Raw genomic sequence first — 16,951 nt, forward strand, 5'->3', positions numbered from 1 at the left:
CTGACAGCTAGTGAGAAATGAGGGCAGGCAGCCAGGCAGGCCAACTGAGGGAGCAAAGTGAGGATGGGGAGCTGGCCAGGGCCCTAGGCTTCCTTGAGTAAATATCTTCGTTATCTCTGGGCTATTATAACAGTCTCCTAAGACATGCTACCAGACTTACCACCATCCTAATAGAGCTCCAGTGATCCAAATCTTTCAGGGGATCCTTATTACCCTCATAAGGTCTAAATAACCTGGCACTTAAGACCACCTTCCACAATATCATGCCAGCCTCTCTCTGCAGTCTAATCTCATGCTCTTTGCTGTCACACTCATCTATAGATGGGGCAAGCTGAATGCTCCCCACAGATGAGCGTTGCAAACTGAGACAAATTCTACAATATTAGAATGCAGAGTGACCAACTCCATAGTTAGATTCTACAAAGGGAGAAAGGCTTTGTGAACAAAGACTATCTTATGTATCTTCGTACCCCTTACGGGACCAAACCCAAGGCCTCTTTCAAAATTAGCTGTGTAACCTTGGGCAAGATCCTTCCCCTCTCTGTGCCTCAGTGAAGGGTTCATTGATTTCTTTTGGGGGGGGGGGGTGTGGAAGCAATTGGGGTTGAGTGACTTGCTCAGGGTCACCCAGCTAATAAGTGTCTGAGGTCAGGTTTGAACTCGGGTCCTCCTGACTCCAGGGCCACATAACTGCCTCTAACTCACTGATTTCTAAGGTTCCTTCTAGGTCTATGACTCTAAATGATAAATGACGATGAGTATTTGAACATACTCCTTCCTGGATTCACACCCACTTGATGCAAAAAGGCACACATCTGGGGATGGTCTGTCCACCTTTTCCTCAAAGGCGTGTAAACTCATGGAAAGCAGACTCTTTAAAGGAAAGACCCCCTCAAGCATCGCACAGCCAAAAGGTCATTTCCCAGATTTGGCTGCTCACTCCCAGTCTCCTTTTTAAAATTTCTGATGTCTTTATTTTGATATTTATATTTCCCCAGTATATCCCTTCTCCGTCTTCACAGGTGCACCTTCACAAGCCTCATTTTTCCTTGTGTCAAATGAGGTTTGATCTAGGTAACTTCCAATATCCTTTCTAGCTCTGGATCTGTGACCTTAAGTCATTTTGCATCAGTTCATATAAGTCTTCTTGTGCTTCTCTATGTTCTTCATATTCATTGTTATTTACATCATAAGACATTAGTTTAATGCTCTTCAGTTTAACTATTTCCCAGCAGATGGACAACTACTTTGTTTTCAGGTTTCTGCTGCCACAAAACAAAAACTGCTGCTATGAATATTTTTAGTGTCCAGATGGGCTTTCTGTCTTTGAACTCCTTGGGATACATGCTTAGCCATGAGATCTCTACAGACAATACTAAACACTGATCACTGGGGGACTTGGTACTTGTGGTCTTTGGTCCACTTACCAGGTGTGACTAGAAAGTAATGATCTGGGGAAGCAGTGGGTAGTCGTTATCTTCCCAATACCATCTGCCCCAAATATGTGTACGTATATGTGTATGTATGTGTGCACATGAATGTGTCTGTGCACACATAATAAACCTTCCTTTGGAGCTGCTGCTCTGAATGCTCAAACCTTTGCTTTTTTTTTTTTTTAATAAATCTCTGGTGTTCCATCCAGCAACACAATTCAGTGATTCTTTGATAGTTAAAGCTTTGTGGGATGGCCAGCTTCTTCCCTTACCTGCAAGCATGCATACAGATAGTCCTTGGGTGGGGGCCTTGGTCACTGTTTGCACACGCTATTGTTTTGTAGAGTCAATCTCTGCAGATGTTGAACCTCTCCCTGTTTGCAGAGCCAGTGGAGCGGTCACTGTTTGCAAAAATCTGCCCCATTGTATAGAATCTGTGACTGTAAAGCCTGAGAGTAAGCAGTCAATCACAGCTGGCACAGCCCCTTCTATGGAATCTCTCTCTGCTTACAGAAGTTATCTGCAGGATCTGTGAATATTCAAGGAGTCAATGGATGTGCTGTCAGCGCCCTTCCCAGTCCCCTCCCTGGGTCTGCCCATCTTGGTGGGGCGGGGTCCCAGCCAGCTGTAGGCAGATTTGGGGGCTTCAAGTTATCGGCACAGTGGTTTTTCTGCCTGCCTCCATCTTTGGTAGCTGACCCCTAGGTGCTTGGGCATCTGCTGTAGCCCTTTCTCTGCATGTGCACCACCTCTTTAACTGCCTCGGTCCCACTAAGTGTCCCATAAAGTCTGGGCAACTGGCTGTAATTAGGACCCACCAGAGAATTCTTCACCCTAGGGCTCAGAAAGTGGGGAGGAGATGGGAAGGTCAGAAGAAGAGCTGTAATTACATAAGAAAGGAACTCAGAGGTCATTGTCAAACCTTCAGTTTACAGATGAGGAAACTGAGGCCCAGAGAGAAAATAACAGACCCTACCTAGGTCCTACGACAAGATAAATCCAGCAGTCTCCTGACCACCAAGTCCCACACATCTCCCTTCTCCAAGAACACCACTCATTCCTCTGATAAAACTCAAATGCCATTAGGACAGTGTGTAGTCCTCTGACTTCTCCCGGACACTATGTATCCTTTCACATTATGAAGTGATTGGCCCCCAGCTAGATGGCCATGTAGAGGATAGAGCCCTGAGCCTGGAGTCGGGAAGACCTGACTTCAAATCAAGCCTCAGACACTTACTGGCTGCAAGACCCTGGGCAAGTTACATACCCCATCTGCCTCAGTTCCTTCAACTGTAAAACAGGGATAATAGCACCTACCTCCCAGGGTCATGAGGATCAAGTGAGGTAATATTTGTAGAGTGCTTAGTACTGGCACACAGTAGGTATTTAATAAATGCTTATTCCTTTCTCTAATATGTTGCTGTTTGAATCCATTTTTCTGCCAGGAATTTAGAAACAAGTAGCAGGGAGGAGAAGGAATGGCAGGGGGATAGTGATGCTGATGAAGAGGATGCCCCCCATAATGAGGGTCATTGACCAAAATGGAGTTGGGGAATAGGACTCCCAAGGTCAGGGCTTTTTTATGCTTATACTATACTCTAATTTGGAGAGGATTTTAGCCCTTTAGCTGTTAACCCATTAGGCTCATAAGATCATAGAATTAGAGTTGGAAGGAATCTTAGAAGCAACCCAGTCCAAAGCCCCCCACCCCCATTTTACAGATGAGAAAATTGAGATCCTGAGAGAATGATGGGATCTTGTAGCCCAGGTCTCTTGAGTAACTAAAGTCCTGCTCAGAGAGGGAGAGACAGGGGAAAGAACTGTGGCCTGGGAGTCCAGGATCCTAAGTATTCTGGGCTGATTCCTGAGGTGGGAGGGGCCTAGGTCAGACCGGCTAGCCCCCAGCCCACCCTTGTCTGTCCTTCCTGGCTGGATTGCCCTCACTGCCTTGAGGTGAGATTACTTAGCTGAGCTCACCAAGGGAAGTCCTCCCCAGCCCCCAACCAAGCCTGCTCCTAACATGAGACCCATCTCTGAGCGGGGGCCTGGGCTGAGGCAGGGAAGGGGGCCCCTAGCCCAGTTCCCCCTTCCCCACTAAGGGCAGAGCTGGGGGCCTGGAGGGAGCCGGCTATGTCAACAATTTCCTCCATTCCTCTCCCCCTTTTTACCCCCCTTCCCTGAGCCCCATTCAGTCCAACCCAGTGGGCCACCCCGCCTCCCCAGTGTTCCACAAACACGGAAGGACACCACCTCATGGGCTTGGGGCTAAGTTTGAACTCTCCATGATTCATGTGCATGTGCACGGAAGTTAGATGCAAATGCACCCCAAACTAGCAAGCACATTAGTGCAGATGTGTGCACAAGAACTCTCTGTCCTGAACAAGCTCACACACATTTACACACTCACCCATGCACACACAGACATAGCCTGCAGCTCTCCAGCAGCCTTAGGAATGGAATCCAGCAATCATTAACCCCAGACTGGCCCAGGCTCAGCCAGGCAGACACATTCCCGACTACCCCCCCTCCCCAACCCGCCAACCTGAACAGGCCTCCTGCTGGGCCCCTGACCCTTTCCTCCCCTTGCACTCTACTACCTCCCCACCCAGATCCCAGACCTTGGGCGGGGGAAAGGAGAGGGAGGATTCTCCTTTGCTCTTGTGTAGTTGGTTCCTAGCTCCCTTAGGCCTGACATCTGAGTCCCATCTCTTCAATGAGTTCTCCGGTGGGGACACCCGAGCTCCAAGCTGGGGCCAGAGGTTTTGGAAGGGTTGATGGGACTCGGGGACACTGAGGTGGGGGAGATGGTGTGGAAACGGTCTGAAGTTTAGGGGGCAAATGGAAGCCGGGAGAGATGGGGCTGGGGCTGGAGGCTTCTGAAGTCTAGTGGAATGAAGTCAGGCTTGAGGGGTTCTTAGGCTTAGAGACGCTCTAGGACTTGGGGGTACTGAAGTGTAATGGAAGGGTGGGGCCTGGGGGATGGGGACTCATTGAGAAGGGGGGCGCTGAGGATTTCTGGGGCTTTCAAGACAGCTGGGAGCTCTGAGCTGGGTGGGTGGGGGACTCCGAGGGGTTCCGAGTGGATGGGGAGCCTGATGGGGCGCAGAAGAGCGTTATCTGGAGCTTTCGAAGGTCTAGAGGTTCGCCACGCAGTGAGGACGGGTCTCGGATGAAAACTACCCAGACCCCAGGGATGGTGATAAAGAGATGGGACTGGCCAAAACTCAGCAGACACTCCCCTTTCCTCCCTCCCTCCGTTCCTCTCCAGGGCCGCCTGGGTTCTCCAAAAGCCAGTTTCCTGTGCCGGGGGTGGGGGTGGGGGCGGGGCGGGGGCGCTCTCCCCTCCCTCCCCCCCCTCTTCCTTTCCTCCCTACCCCTCCTGGGCCCTCCTCCTTCCTCGGAGGAAACTTTCCGTCCGCTCCGTTGGCTGCCGGGCCGCGGCTCCAGCGCCCCCAGGACTGCCTAACTCACCGCCGGACGGGGCGGACAGAACTTCCTCTGTCCCTTTCCCGCCATGGAGGCGCTGGGCAGGTCGGGGGGCGCTCCCTGAGCTGAAGCTGTGGTTGGAGCTGCTGAGCTGCGCCGGTGAGTGAGGGGGATTCTGGGGCCCCGGAATCCTAAAAGGGCAGAGTCTGCGGGGTGTGCCGGCTACCCAGCAGGGAGGCGTGAGGCGCTATCTTCAACCCGAAGGGATTCCCCGAGAGCAGCCCCTAGCTTAGACTGTTTTTTACTATCCCTCCGGGAGGAAAAAAAACCCTCCGACCTCAGATGGCCCCACTATGCCTTCCCCCACCGGTCTCCCAAGAAGATGCCCTAAGGTCAGCCTCCAATCTTTAAATTAGCCCCCTTCCTCAGAGCGCCCCACCCCCCAAATGACCCGGGCCTCACGGACCCTCCCAACAGCCCTTTCCCCCATCCCCCAACTTCAGCCTCAGCCCTGCAGGAGTGACCGAGGAGACGTGGGAATTTAGCGGATCTCGCCCTTCCCCCCCCCCCCCGCCCCACTTCCCCACAAACCCCCAAGGGCAACAAGGAGGAGAGCTGAGACTAGTGTTTCCTTGGTCCGGCCCTCTGTGGAAATGGGGACCCAAGCCATCTGTGGTCTGGAGGGGGCCAGCCTGACGGCTCTCCCTGCCTCATAGGGAGTGTCTTCCAGTGTGGGTGGAGGGGGTTATATGGAGCGAAGGGAAGGGGATGGGGTCAGAATGCTTGGGTTACCCTGGGATTTTGAAGGGGAGATGGATTCAGAAAGTCCAAGTTATCCCTAAGGTCTGGAAAAGATTTGAGCGTAGGGATTGAGAACCAGGCTTCTGGATTCCCCACCCCCCTCCCAATTCAAGAGCAATGCAGGCATCTTGACCCTCAGTCTATTGACCCTACAGACCTATTCAGGGGCCTTGCACCGTCTACCCTCCTCAGAAGAAACATGGAGGCCCGGAAACGGGACATGGAACTGCTCAGTAATAGCCTGGCAGCCTACGCATACGTCCGAGGTGAGTGCTGGGTATAATGAGGGTTTTTTAACTCCTAGCCCAGCTGCCCTTTCTTCAGAGCCCCTGATGGACCCTAGATAGTCCACCATTTGTAGAATGGAGAGTCTATTCTCATCCTGAAGCCAGAATTCCCAGATAGCCCACAAACCTGGATATTGGAGCTTCTGGAGTCACCAGCTGCCAGGATGACCCTGGGCCAGTGCAGAGTTGGGCAGAGGGAGGGAACTAGCTCCTTGACTGGCCCATGCCAGGTGAAGAGTCCCAGTCTGATCTTGCCAACCTCTAATTTTTTCAGATCACCCTGAGAGTTTTGGCCTCTATTTTGTTCTGGGCATATGCTTTGGGCTCTTGCTGACCCTTTGCTTGCTGGTCATTCGGATCTCCTGCCGACCCCACCCTAGGCCTTCCGGAAAAGGTCCCCAAAAAATCTCCCGAGGAGACCTCCCAGATGGGGATGAAGACGAGGACGAGGACGAGACCGACACCATGACCCGGCTGGGACCTGATGATGCTGGGTCAGGCCCAGAACTGACCCCGGAGATGGACAGTCCCCTAAGTGTCAATGTCTTCACCTCTGCGGAGGAGCTAGAACGGGCCCAGCGGCTGGAGGAGAGGGAACGGATCCTTCGGGAAATCTGGCGTACTGGGCAGCCCGACCTCCTCGGCACAGGCACTGGCACCGTGGGCAGGGTTCATTATTATTGACAGGGCTCCCCACCTGCAAGGGATTCTGGGGACTGACTTGCAAATGAGCCACCTTTCCCTTTGAGGCTAGGGGAGGACTCCCTCCTGCTCCCCCAGGCCTCTAGGCTGCATCAATTCTCTTCCATGGTGCTAAGGCTGGACTCCCTCTTGGGGAATGAGCCCTTCAATTCCCTTAATGGATCCCAAGGACTAGGGACGGGAGGAAGAAGGGTCTCTCTGCCCTGGGAGCTTTAAGGAGGTGACCAATGAAAACTGCCTCATCAGCTCTTAACCTCTGTCCTCTTCATGCATGGCACCCGCTCCAGAACAGAGAAAACTTTGATAGCTGACCTTCAGGTCGAGGGGGAGCACAATGGCGTCAGTTCCCAAACTGTTTTCTTTCCCTCTTACTTGGGGAGACTAGGAAGTCAAGTGGCTCCCAGGAAAGGGGACCCCTGGCCTTCCCTTCAGTGTGCCGGAACCTGGACTGAAAGCTGGAAGGGGACATGCTCCCGAGCACGGAGAATGCTGCCTCCCTCCCCCAGACCTCCCTCCCCCTTCCACCCCAAACTCACTCAGCAGACCTCCCTTAGAAAAATGTTTTGTTCCTTTTCTACCCCGCCCCTATTTCCGCCTTCCTTCCCAGGCTTTGGAAGGACACTGACCTTGAGGGCTTGGCTAAGATTAGCTATATGTAGCGTGACTGCCTGGCGTGTAATAGTGTCTTCATTGGGTTTGTGAAACTATATCTAAAGCCGAGGCGGGGACGTTCTTTCCTCTAAGGGAAAAGGGGTGATGTGTGTCTGATGCAGTGATGGTTGTTGTTCGCGCTTCTCACGAAGCATGGGATGTCTGAGGGAAATGTGGTTGTGTTGGGGGCTGGGAGAGTGGACCTGCGCGGATTAGGTCTCGCAGTGAGGGTTGTGGTGTTGGGGGTGGGGGTGGGGGAGTTGTGGCTGAGTTCCTGCAAGTCTGTATTGGGGTGGGAGCCTGTCGCGTTCAGTGTGTGAGGAATACGTATGACTGTCTCTCCCGGGCCTCTCCAGATGTATTCCGGGCTGAGCTTCGGAGTTCGGGTTTGGGGGAGGGCTGAAGCAGGCCTAGGCCCCACGAACCCCCTTCGGCCCCCCGGAGAAGGCGGAGCCGCTTCCCACGTGCCAGGCCCGGCCAGTCTCTCTCCAGCCCAGCCACGTCCGGGCGGATAAAAATAGCCCCGCGGCCCTGGCGCTAATAGGAGCCACATGTTCGCCAGATGTGCCCGTCGGCTGAGAAGGGGGGGACAGCAAGACACGCCCACCGGAGGCCGGAGACAGCGAAGAAAGCCTCGCCCCCTCCCCAAGTAGCCCTGCCCCTCAGAAGCTCTATTACAAATACAATTTTATTATACTCTACTTCTGACAAGGGTGGGGGGGCGTTGGGTATGGGTTTTAGGGGGAGAGAATTAGGGGCCGAGGAGTCCTCGGGGCGGGGCGCAAAGAGGCCCGGCTGCCCGCCTCACGCCGGGAGTTTGGGGGGCCCAGCCACAACCCCTTCACCCGCAAAGCCCCGAAGGGGGGAACGCGTGGTGGGGTGTGCCTGAGGCACCCCCTTCATGAGGAAGGGGCGGGGCGACCCCTCAGAAATGGGGAGGCGGTGTAGCCTGTGTCCGTGGGCTAGGACAAGCCCCCTCCGGGCGGGAGCCTACATCTGGTTTGCCTTTGATTTCAGCATCTCGAACTTAGCCTCGGGTAGGGAAAAGAGAAAAAGAGGAAGGCCCGGACCCCAACAGACCTCCCCTCCTCTCCCCAACAGACCCAACCCCCGAAAGACTTCGCCTTCACCACTGCCCCAACAGCTCTCTTTCTCCCTCCTCTATGCTCAGGAATCCAGAGACCCGACTGGAATAAGTGATGCCGGCCTGGGGTTTTTGGTACGCCCTTTGTCGGGCTCTTCTCCCCATTCAGGGACCCCCTTCATTCCCCCTTACCTGCAGCTCCAGTCTCTTCTCCTGCTCATTTCGTAGCTCCTCCTGGATTTCTGACATATCCTTTCTGTCGACAACAACCAAGCTCAACCCCAGCCTTCACTAACCCGGCCGTCCCACAACTCTCTGGATCCAGACCAGGAAGGTCTCCCTCTCATTTTATAGATGCGGAAACTAAGGCCCAGAGATAATGACTTAATCAAGGAAATACGGCAGAGCTGAGATTCAAACCCAGGTCCATTGACTTCAAATAAGGGGCGGGGAGAAGGTTTCCCTCTTCACTGCGGCCCAGTCCCTCCCTGCCTATCTCATTCTCCCTCCCGCTTCTGCCTCCCCTCTGCTGTCATTCCTCTCTCTTCCCTCTCTCCTCCTCCCCTCCTTCCCACCCCGTCTCTCTCAGACACTTACTCCTGCTGTGACAGCAGAAGCACCAACATCTCTCTCAGACAAGCGACTTCAGCCTCCACCTGTTCCACGCGGTCTGTCAAGCCACTCAGGGTGCTCTGGGACATCTCTTCGGCCACTGACTGCTCAAAGCTGGCTTCGCCTTTGGCTGCCTGAGAGTCTGACAGGGGCTGCTCCGGGAAGGGTGGCTTGTCTGAGGATGGTTTTTCTGAAGAGAGTTTGCCTGAAGGAGTTGGTTTGTCCACAGAGAGGGGGTTGACTGAGGTCCTGTCCTGTTCTGTGGAAGACTGCCGACTCGAGGTCTTCTTGTCCTCGTCTTTGTCTTTGTCCAGTAAGATCGTCTTGCTCGCCTTCTTTTCAAGGGGGAGGGACTTATCCGCAGAAGGGGTTTTGTCCCGATTGGCGGTCTTTTCATTGTGCTTCTTCTCCCGGGAAGGTGCCTTCTCGTGGGATAATTTATCCCGAGAAGCAGCTTTATCTGGGGCCTGCTGTTTGGTCTTGGGGGGCTGGCTCTTTGTCAAACTGGGTTTCTCTTCCTCTTGTCCCTGGAAGAAGGGAGGTTAGAAGGGAAGGAAAAGAGAAAGCTGTGGTTACAGAATAGTAAAGACAAGTCAGGGCTTTGACAGGGGACTGGGGTGGGTGGTGGGGCTCCATCCTGGGAAAGGTTAGAAGTAGCTAAGTCCTGTCTCCTTAGAACTTTTTCCCACCACCTACCGCCTTCTGCTCACCTGGTGGTCCAGATGTCCACCAGCCATACCCCTTACAGACACACACACCCCCCCCAGGCAATCTCCAGCCCAGCCCTGTCCTCTCGTCAGGGTGGTGGTGGTTGGGGCAATATAGGGGTTTGGGGATCCTCACAGGAGCGGGGGTCTGGTTGAAGCTGGAGGGATATCGACCCTGAGGCTTCGACCGAATGTGGATGGAATGAGTCGTCTTGGAGTCATTTCCGCCATCATTGCTTCTGTCATTGCTTTTGCCTGGCACTGGTAAAGTCAGAGAGATGGTCACTGTGCAGGGAAACAAGGCAGACAGGGCGATTCCTTGGGTACCCAGAGAAGGTTAATCCTCTCTAATACAGTGCCTCAGGCTGAACAGTGATCGCTGACATTGAGGGCAAACACTCGCTTTTTGTCTCATGATCTCATTTGGGAGGTCCTACAAGCTGTATTTTCTCCCATCCTTATAAATGGGGAAAGAGAAGAGTTAACTGACTAGTTCATGGTCCCAAGGGTGAGAGGCGAAGGCAGGATTAATGGGATCAAGGAGTGAGAGGGGCCCTCAGAGGACCACCTAGGCCAATATCATCCTCCTCTATTTTACATAAGATGAAAGAGATGAGGTCCAGAGACTCATGAGCAGCAGGCCCAAGGTCAGTCACAAAGGTAGGACGAGGCATTTGAGTCTCTGTAATTCCATATCCCCTATACTCCTTCCTTCTCTCTGCTGGCATCCCATATATGTCCCACATCCTCCCTTTGATCCAGTGTGTCTCTCTGCCCATTCCATTTCTGTCCCTCATTCCTCCTATCACCCAACCCTTTGCTTTTGTTTCTTTGGTTCTTAGGCTTCCAGTCTGAGGACTCAGCCCAAACTAAAGTCACTCACAAGGACCTGCTTGGGCTCACCTCCTCCTGGTCCTCCTCCTCCACTTCCATCCGATCCTCCTCGGCCGCCACCACCACCACCACCACCACCACCACCACCACTTCCTCCTCCTCCTCCTGGTTCCCGAGAGTTCTTCAGCTTGTCCCCAGCTGATCCTGCTGCCAGAGGCCTGGAATACACTCAGGTCCCTGAGACTTCTCTGGCCATCTCTCAAGCCCAGACCCAGTGCTGTTGTTTCTTGTGGTTGGGGTGGAGAGGGCCAACTCCCACTGTAGGCTCCTCTCTCAGCCCCTTGGGAAAGATACCTGGGGGTGGAGGGCCGAGGCTTGGAGGGCCTATTAGAGGCTGAGGACAGCTTTATGATGGGGGGCAGAGTGATTTTAGACTCCATCTTCTTAGACTCCTTAGCAGCTAGGGGGAAGAGAAGTAGGAAGAGGAGGGAGAGGCCACTAGTTTATCCATCGATCCCTCTCTCCCCCATCCCTGCATCTCCTTTGCCATGATCTGTCATAGTCCCATGCCCCCCACTCCAAATCCCACCTCCGTTTCCCCTTTACCTCTTGTTTCCTTGTTTGTCCGCCTCCTCCCACAGGAGACATGGTTTTCTCTACCAAACACTGATGGGAGGACAGGTGAGAATCACACCGAGGGCCTACAGCCCTTGTTCCCTCCCACTCCTACAGCCAGGTTTGCGTAGGGAAATAGGAAAAATGGGGCACACACATGCCAGCAAAGTGGGACCCTTCTCTTGTTGGGGAGTGTGTGGGAGTGTGTGTGTGTGTGTGTGTGTGTGTGTGTTGGGGAGGGGCAAGTCATATTCATGGGGCAATCAGGGGGTTTTCTGGGCCTTCCCGCCTACTGTTTCAGACTCTGGAGCCCAGAGTAACAAGAAGGGCAGTGGCTGGGTGCGCACTTCTCCCCTTCAGGGAGGTCACTACCTGATTCCTGGGGACTCAGCCGACGGACTGGGAGCTTCTTAATCTAAGAAAAAAGTGGTGGGGGTTGGGGTAGGATTAGAGGTCCAGTTATATCTTCCCACAGAGATGGAGTGAGGGAGGGTATGTATGATTAGGAAAAGACTCCACACTTACCGGGGGCAGCAAGAGGACAAAATTGTCTGGAAAAACTCCTCTTTTGCCTTCAAATTCCCCCTCCCACCAGCCAGGGTCCTCTGTGGTCTAGGAGAAGATTGGGTAGATAGTGGAGGAGCTGTGGTCTTCCATGCCCAGGTTCCCCCACCCTAGGCTCAATCTGCTCCACAGTCCACTCTCCTAAATCCCTACTCACCTTTCTTAACACCTTTACCACAGTACCCCTCTGCAGGGCCAGCTCATCCGGTGCCTCAGGCTCATAGTCAAACAGAACTCGACAGCTCTCAGTTGCTGGGTCAGTGGTGGGTGAGGGTGTCAATCATGGGCCTGGGAGCCCCCTTCTCTTGGGCCCCTCCCTCCCACCTATGGTCGAGGCTGAGAGGAGGGGAGACTATGGGCAAGGAGTTTGGGTGTATGGGAGGTATCTCATGGGGATTACTCACCTGTTTTGGGGTATACGGGAGTTTCTTCTTGGGTCCGGGTCAGCTGGGAGGTAGGGGCAGGTATGGAGGGATGGAGTCTCCTCTTCCCCAGCTCCTCCAAAGAGCCAAAAGCTCAACCCCTTCTCCCCCCAAATATTCCCATTCCCCCATTACCTTCGGGCAAGACTGGGCCACTCCAGTGGCCTTGGGGATGACATCAGGGATCACGGCACCTGGGAAAGATCATGGGGAACTACAGGGGTATGGGACCATTGGGGGCCACAAGATAAAGGCTGAGCATTTCTGAAATTGGGGGGCAGGAGGTGAAGGATTCAGGTAGGTCCTGCAGGGGTCTAGGAATTATGATTCAAGGACTAAGGAGCAGGGAGGTCATTGAGTTGAATGAAGTTAAGGATTCATGAAGAGGGGGCCAGTGTTCACCAGGGAATGAGGAGTTGAGCATCTCACACAGGGGTCAGGGGCTCTCACCATAGGGCCTATAGTCCAGCTCTTGCACAAAGTTAGAGGGAAAGGCCCCCAGTTGCCCATTCTTCTTCCCCAGCCACCAACCATCTTCGATCTGGAGAAATGGCCCAAGTAGATAGACCCCAAGGGTATAAGCACTTCCGCCATGCACCCTAGTCTGAAACCTATGCCCAAAAGCAAGTCCGGTGGTTCTCTCCTCACCTCTCGAAGCACCTGGACCACCTCCCCAGCCTGGAGCTTTAGCTCGTCTGGCTGCTCCGGGCTGTAACTAAAATTCACTTTACACCATCGCTGGGTAGCTGGAGGGCCCCCGGGCTGACCTGGGAGGTGGGTAGCAGAGCTTTGGGTCAGGGGTATGGGACCCATCCTGGAGACCCTCTCCTATCCCCTGCCCTGGCCCCTGGGGCCCTTACAATAGTAGGGGGGGTCCATGGCTAGGGGGAGGGCTCAGGGGCCGGAGACACTCCCACCCCCTTCTCTCTGTCCCTCCCCCATGCTCCGAGCGAGCGCTCGGGCCCTCCCACCCCGAGCCCCAAGCGAGTCCCCATTGGATGGGAAGGCAAGAACCCATTGTGTTCAGGGGGCCAATGACGACCCGGGAGAGCTTCGGGGGCGGGGTGAGGGAGCCCAGGGTGACCCTGCCCACGCCCCCACCGCCGTGGGACTAGGGCAGGTGATGGGTACGGATTCTGCCTCCACCTGTCCACGTCCAGACCGACCCCACCTGAACCCCACCTCGGCGCGTAGAGCGGGGCCTCCGGGGGCTTCCGTCATCCCGTAGACTCTCCGGAATCTCCTGGGGTGAAGCCAATGGCCAAGGGTCAGTGGAGGCGACGGGAAGTCACCGAGGCTGCCCACTGGCCCCACCCAACCCTCACTCTCACCTGGACGTTGAGCTTGGGGAAGAGACCACGGCGACCAGCCAGCTCCCCCAGGAGCCAGCCGTCCACGGACCCCTGGCTCACTTCCCGGAGCACGTCTCCAGCGGCTAGAGTCAGCTCGTCTTCCCTCTGAGCCTGGTAGTCCTCCAGCACCAGCACCTCTGCGTGCGGGGAAGGAAGGGATGAGGGAACCGAAGCCCTCCGATTGAGGCCTCCCCCCAGGGAACGAGGACCCGGGAGAACGCGGCCTCGCACATCTACAGGTGAAAAGTCCCTTTCACAGATGGAAAAGTTGCCGTCCGAGTGAAAGCTGCTACTCATCGAGACTTCATGCCTTCCTCCAGCCCTCGCCTGCCCATTTCAGGAAATCGGGATTCCTAAGTTGCACCCCGAACCGACCCCCTTATCCGTCCCTCACGTACCCATGGCGTCCGGGGGTTCCAGGGGCTGGGCTGGCTCCACTCCGCCCAGCCGGGGGAAAAGGGGAAGCCACTCCTGGTTTGTAAAAGGGCTGGGTGGGGGCAGGTGGCCCGTCCGCAGGTGAGCGAGGAGGGGAGGGGAGGGGTCGGGGGTGGGGTCAGGCTGCGGAGACTAGAAAGGCGGGACCGGGCGTCTCTGGGGCTGGCAGCTGTGGGGGAAAGGGGGAAGGACCCTGTTCAGCAACTTCTACCCCCCGCAACTCTCACCTCCAGGGCAGAGAGAGCCCCTCCCCGCTAGTGTCCTTAAAGCCGACTTGTGGGGTGCGGCGGCCCCCACCCACGCCGGCCGGGCGCAGCCTAAAGGCGTGGGAATCCAGTGGGCGGAGACAGGGGCCGACACACCTCTTATTCTTCCCAGACTGCTAGGTCTATTGCGTGGCCCCAGCCCCTGGACAGAGCTCGACAAACCTGGCTCGGGGTTCTCCGGTCCGTCTTTACATCAGCTATGTGGATGTGACCGGAAGAAAGCCTACCAACTAAGGTGAAGAATTTGCAGGCAGAAACTGACTTCAGTTGTGGGCGGCAAGGGAGTTGAGGACCTGGAGGGTATAGTCAAGTCTTACTTTGCAGGTGGGTTTTAAACAGTGGGAGGCCTTCAGGGATTTGCTCCCACCGCCACTTAGCGTTTGATCTAACCACCACATCCACCAACTCTCAACACCAAATGAGTCCAAAGGCGTATGTATTGGTTTCTGCCATAGGGGAATGGAGGAAGTGTGTCTCTTTTTTGAAGTAAAATCATTCCAGCTAAGAACCTGCTAATGTGGTGTTGGTGGTAGTAGGGAGCCCGCCAGGCAGGCCAAGAACAGAGCTAAAGTAAGGGGATTGCACATTAAGAAACTGCTGTGTGCTGACTCGGGTCACAGTAGTCTTTACACGGTGCTCCCACCAAGTCCTCTTTTCTTGGTTTTCTTGGGCCAGACGCTGATGCTTGTTTGAAGGCTTACCTCCCCCCACCCTAATCAGTCCATCAAGCTCTTGGGCGTTCATTGCCCAGGTTTCTTGGCTCTGACTTTCCTTTTATCTTCCAGTCCCCTACCTGGTGAGATAGAGCTCGGAGCCTGGGGGAGGGTGAGTCACCTCCATAGCTACTACCTTGCTCCTTTCCAGGCAGATTCCCAAGATGGCAGAGGGCAGGCACACCTGGAATCTCAGTGGAGAGGCCACCTCACCCCACCCCTCCAACTCCCTCCTCCTCCCTCCCTCCAAGAAGAAGCAAGGTTCACTTAGATCTAGTGCTTATTTTCTTTATTTGCTGGAGGAGTTGAAACAAACTTTAAATTTTTTTCCTAAACATGAATCATTCAAGTAAAACCAACTGAACTATAGAAATTTAGCAAAGTGAGGGAACAAAAGTAGCACAACCATCTGAAGGTGGAGAGGGCAAAGGTATGGAAGGGGAGGGGAGCAGTCTCTCTTTTTTTTTTTTTTAACAACATATATGTGAACTCCTTATGATTCTGCTTGTAGCAAGCATAGGGACTCATTCCAGATAATTGTTTTCTCCAAACATCTTTTGAGAAAATTTATATTTAAAACATAAGGTGTAATAAAAAAAATAACCACAAAACCCCCACAAACCACACCATAACTGCCTTCCTTCATTAATCACAGGAGTTTTCATTTTATAAAAAGATTAATAAAAAATATTGAAAAAATTATTTTCATTTTATAATTTTTTTTAAGCTAGAATTCAGAAGTTTCTTAGAAAACACACCAGAAACTGCCCTCCAGTTAACATCCCAGTTGCTGAGAGGATAAGCACAACTCGGAAACATCTTGGGGTCTAGTCCCACAAGGGATGGAAGCCCCCCGGAAATGAGAAAGGATAGAGGGTGTGGATGTGTGTGGGGCCAACATCCTGTCACAGAGAGCTCGGCAGGGAAGGCTTATGCAAACAAGGTACTTTGAAAGGACCTAAACTTACTACATACAAAAGCTGCTCTAAAAATTAGGTTTTTCAATGCTGCTTGGTCCCAAATCAGAGTTGACATGCCAATGTTTTGTTATTGAGAATCATTTTCCTAAATTAAACCTGGAGAGCTAGTGTTACTAAGTATGCATAGAGATCTAAAAAACTGTATGGGTGGGAAGGGGGATGGAGGAAGAGGAGAACAAAATTAACCAAATTAGTCCTCATCTCTCAGCTTATACTGGAAAAAGAAAAATAAAATTAAATAAAAAAATAAAAAATAAGACTTGGTTCAAAATGGGACACAGACTGAAATCCAAACAAGTTTTCATAGCCTATGCCCCACCCCATTCCCATACAAACAAGCAAGAAACAACCAAAAAGCCCTACTTCTGGTTAAGGGTGGAGAGCTGGGCCCTCCCGCAGCCAGCCTGCACAGACAGCTCTGAGTGGACAGGCCAGGGATGGTTCCCCTCTAGTCTGGGGTGGAGGTGGGGTGGGGGCCTTTGGGGTGTATTTTAGAGGATCCTCTCTTCAGCTCTTCAGTCTTTCTGGGACATCTCCCCAGCCAGTGCTAGATGCCTCCCTCCCTTGGGGGTGGTTGCCCTCCGGGGGATCTTTACTCAGCGGATGCCTGTAAATTGTCCTTCTCCTCTCGGTTTTCTGCCCCACTCTCATCATCTTCAATCTCGCCTTCTTCTCCGCTAAACTTGTCATGGGCCCACTTGGGGCTGGTGCTGGATTTCCGGAACATGAATCTGCCCCTGCCCCGAGGAAAGGCGCCCCGGCCCCGGCCTCGGCTCACCCATTTCTCGCTGCCTTCACCCTCTCGGTCATCGTGCTGAGGAGACAGCATAGTTCAGTTAGTTAAGAAAGCGCCAAGACTAAAGTTGCTGCTTATCTGCCCACCAATGGCTGAGCCCAGCTTAAAAACAAATGCTCCATCTCCATGCAACACCCCCTTACCCCCTCTTCACCAAAGCTACCAGGGAAGAGTGTGACATCTCACTAAGTGAGACGACAGCTGCAGGGGGTGGGGTGGGGGGGATGAACAGAAGGAAACTGTATTTCTACTCCCCTTCCTTTCCCATCTC

The 16,951-nt window shown here is 53.7% G+C and overlaps 2 protein-coding genes across 3 annotated transcripts in view; one reads left to right on the top strand and one right to left on the bottom strand.

Annotated features, from left to right (window-relative positions):
* Positions 1 to 4,866: 4,866 nt before the first annotated feature.
* EVA1B (eva-1 homolog B) lies at positions 4,867 to 7,306 on the top strand. Its single transcript, XM_036745805.1, has 3 exons — positions 4,867 to 5,018; positions 5,816 to 5,926; positions 6,222 to 7,306. Exons 2-3 carry the CDS (start codon positions 5,860 to 5,862, stop codon positions 6,629 to 6,631), a joined length of 477 nt encoding a protein of 158 aa, XP_036601700.1. The 5' UTR covers positions 4,867 to 5,018; positions 5,816 to 5,859; the 3' UTR covers positions 6,632 to 7,306.
* Positions 7,307 to 15,176: 7,870 nt separating this feature from the next.
* THRAP3 (thyroid hormone receptor associated protein 3) overlaps positions 15,177 to 16,951 on the bottom strand; it is a 76,315-nt gene continuing 74,540 nt past the window's right edge. For both annotated transcript variants that reach the window (XM_036744306.1, XM_036744307.1), the window contains one exon: positions 15,177 to 16,698. In XM_036744306.1, the coding sequence (XP_036600201.1) occupies positions 16,477 to 16,698 (222 nt within the window). In that variant the 3' untranslated portion in view covers positions 15,177 to 16,476. The remainder of the gene's footprint in view (positions 16,699 to 16,951) is intronic.

Source organism: Trichosurus vulpecula, chromosome 2 (assembly GCF_011100635.1).
Source record: "Trichosurus vulpecula isolate mTriVul1 chromosome 2, mTriVul1.pri, whole genome shotgun sequence".
NCBI lineage: Eukaryota > Metazoa > Chordata > Mammalia > Diprotodontia > Phalangeridae > Trichosurus > Trichosurus vulpecula.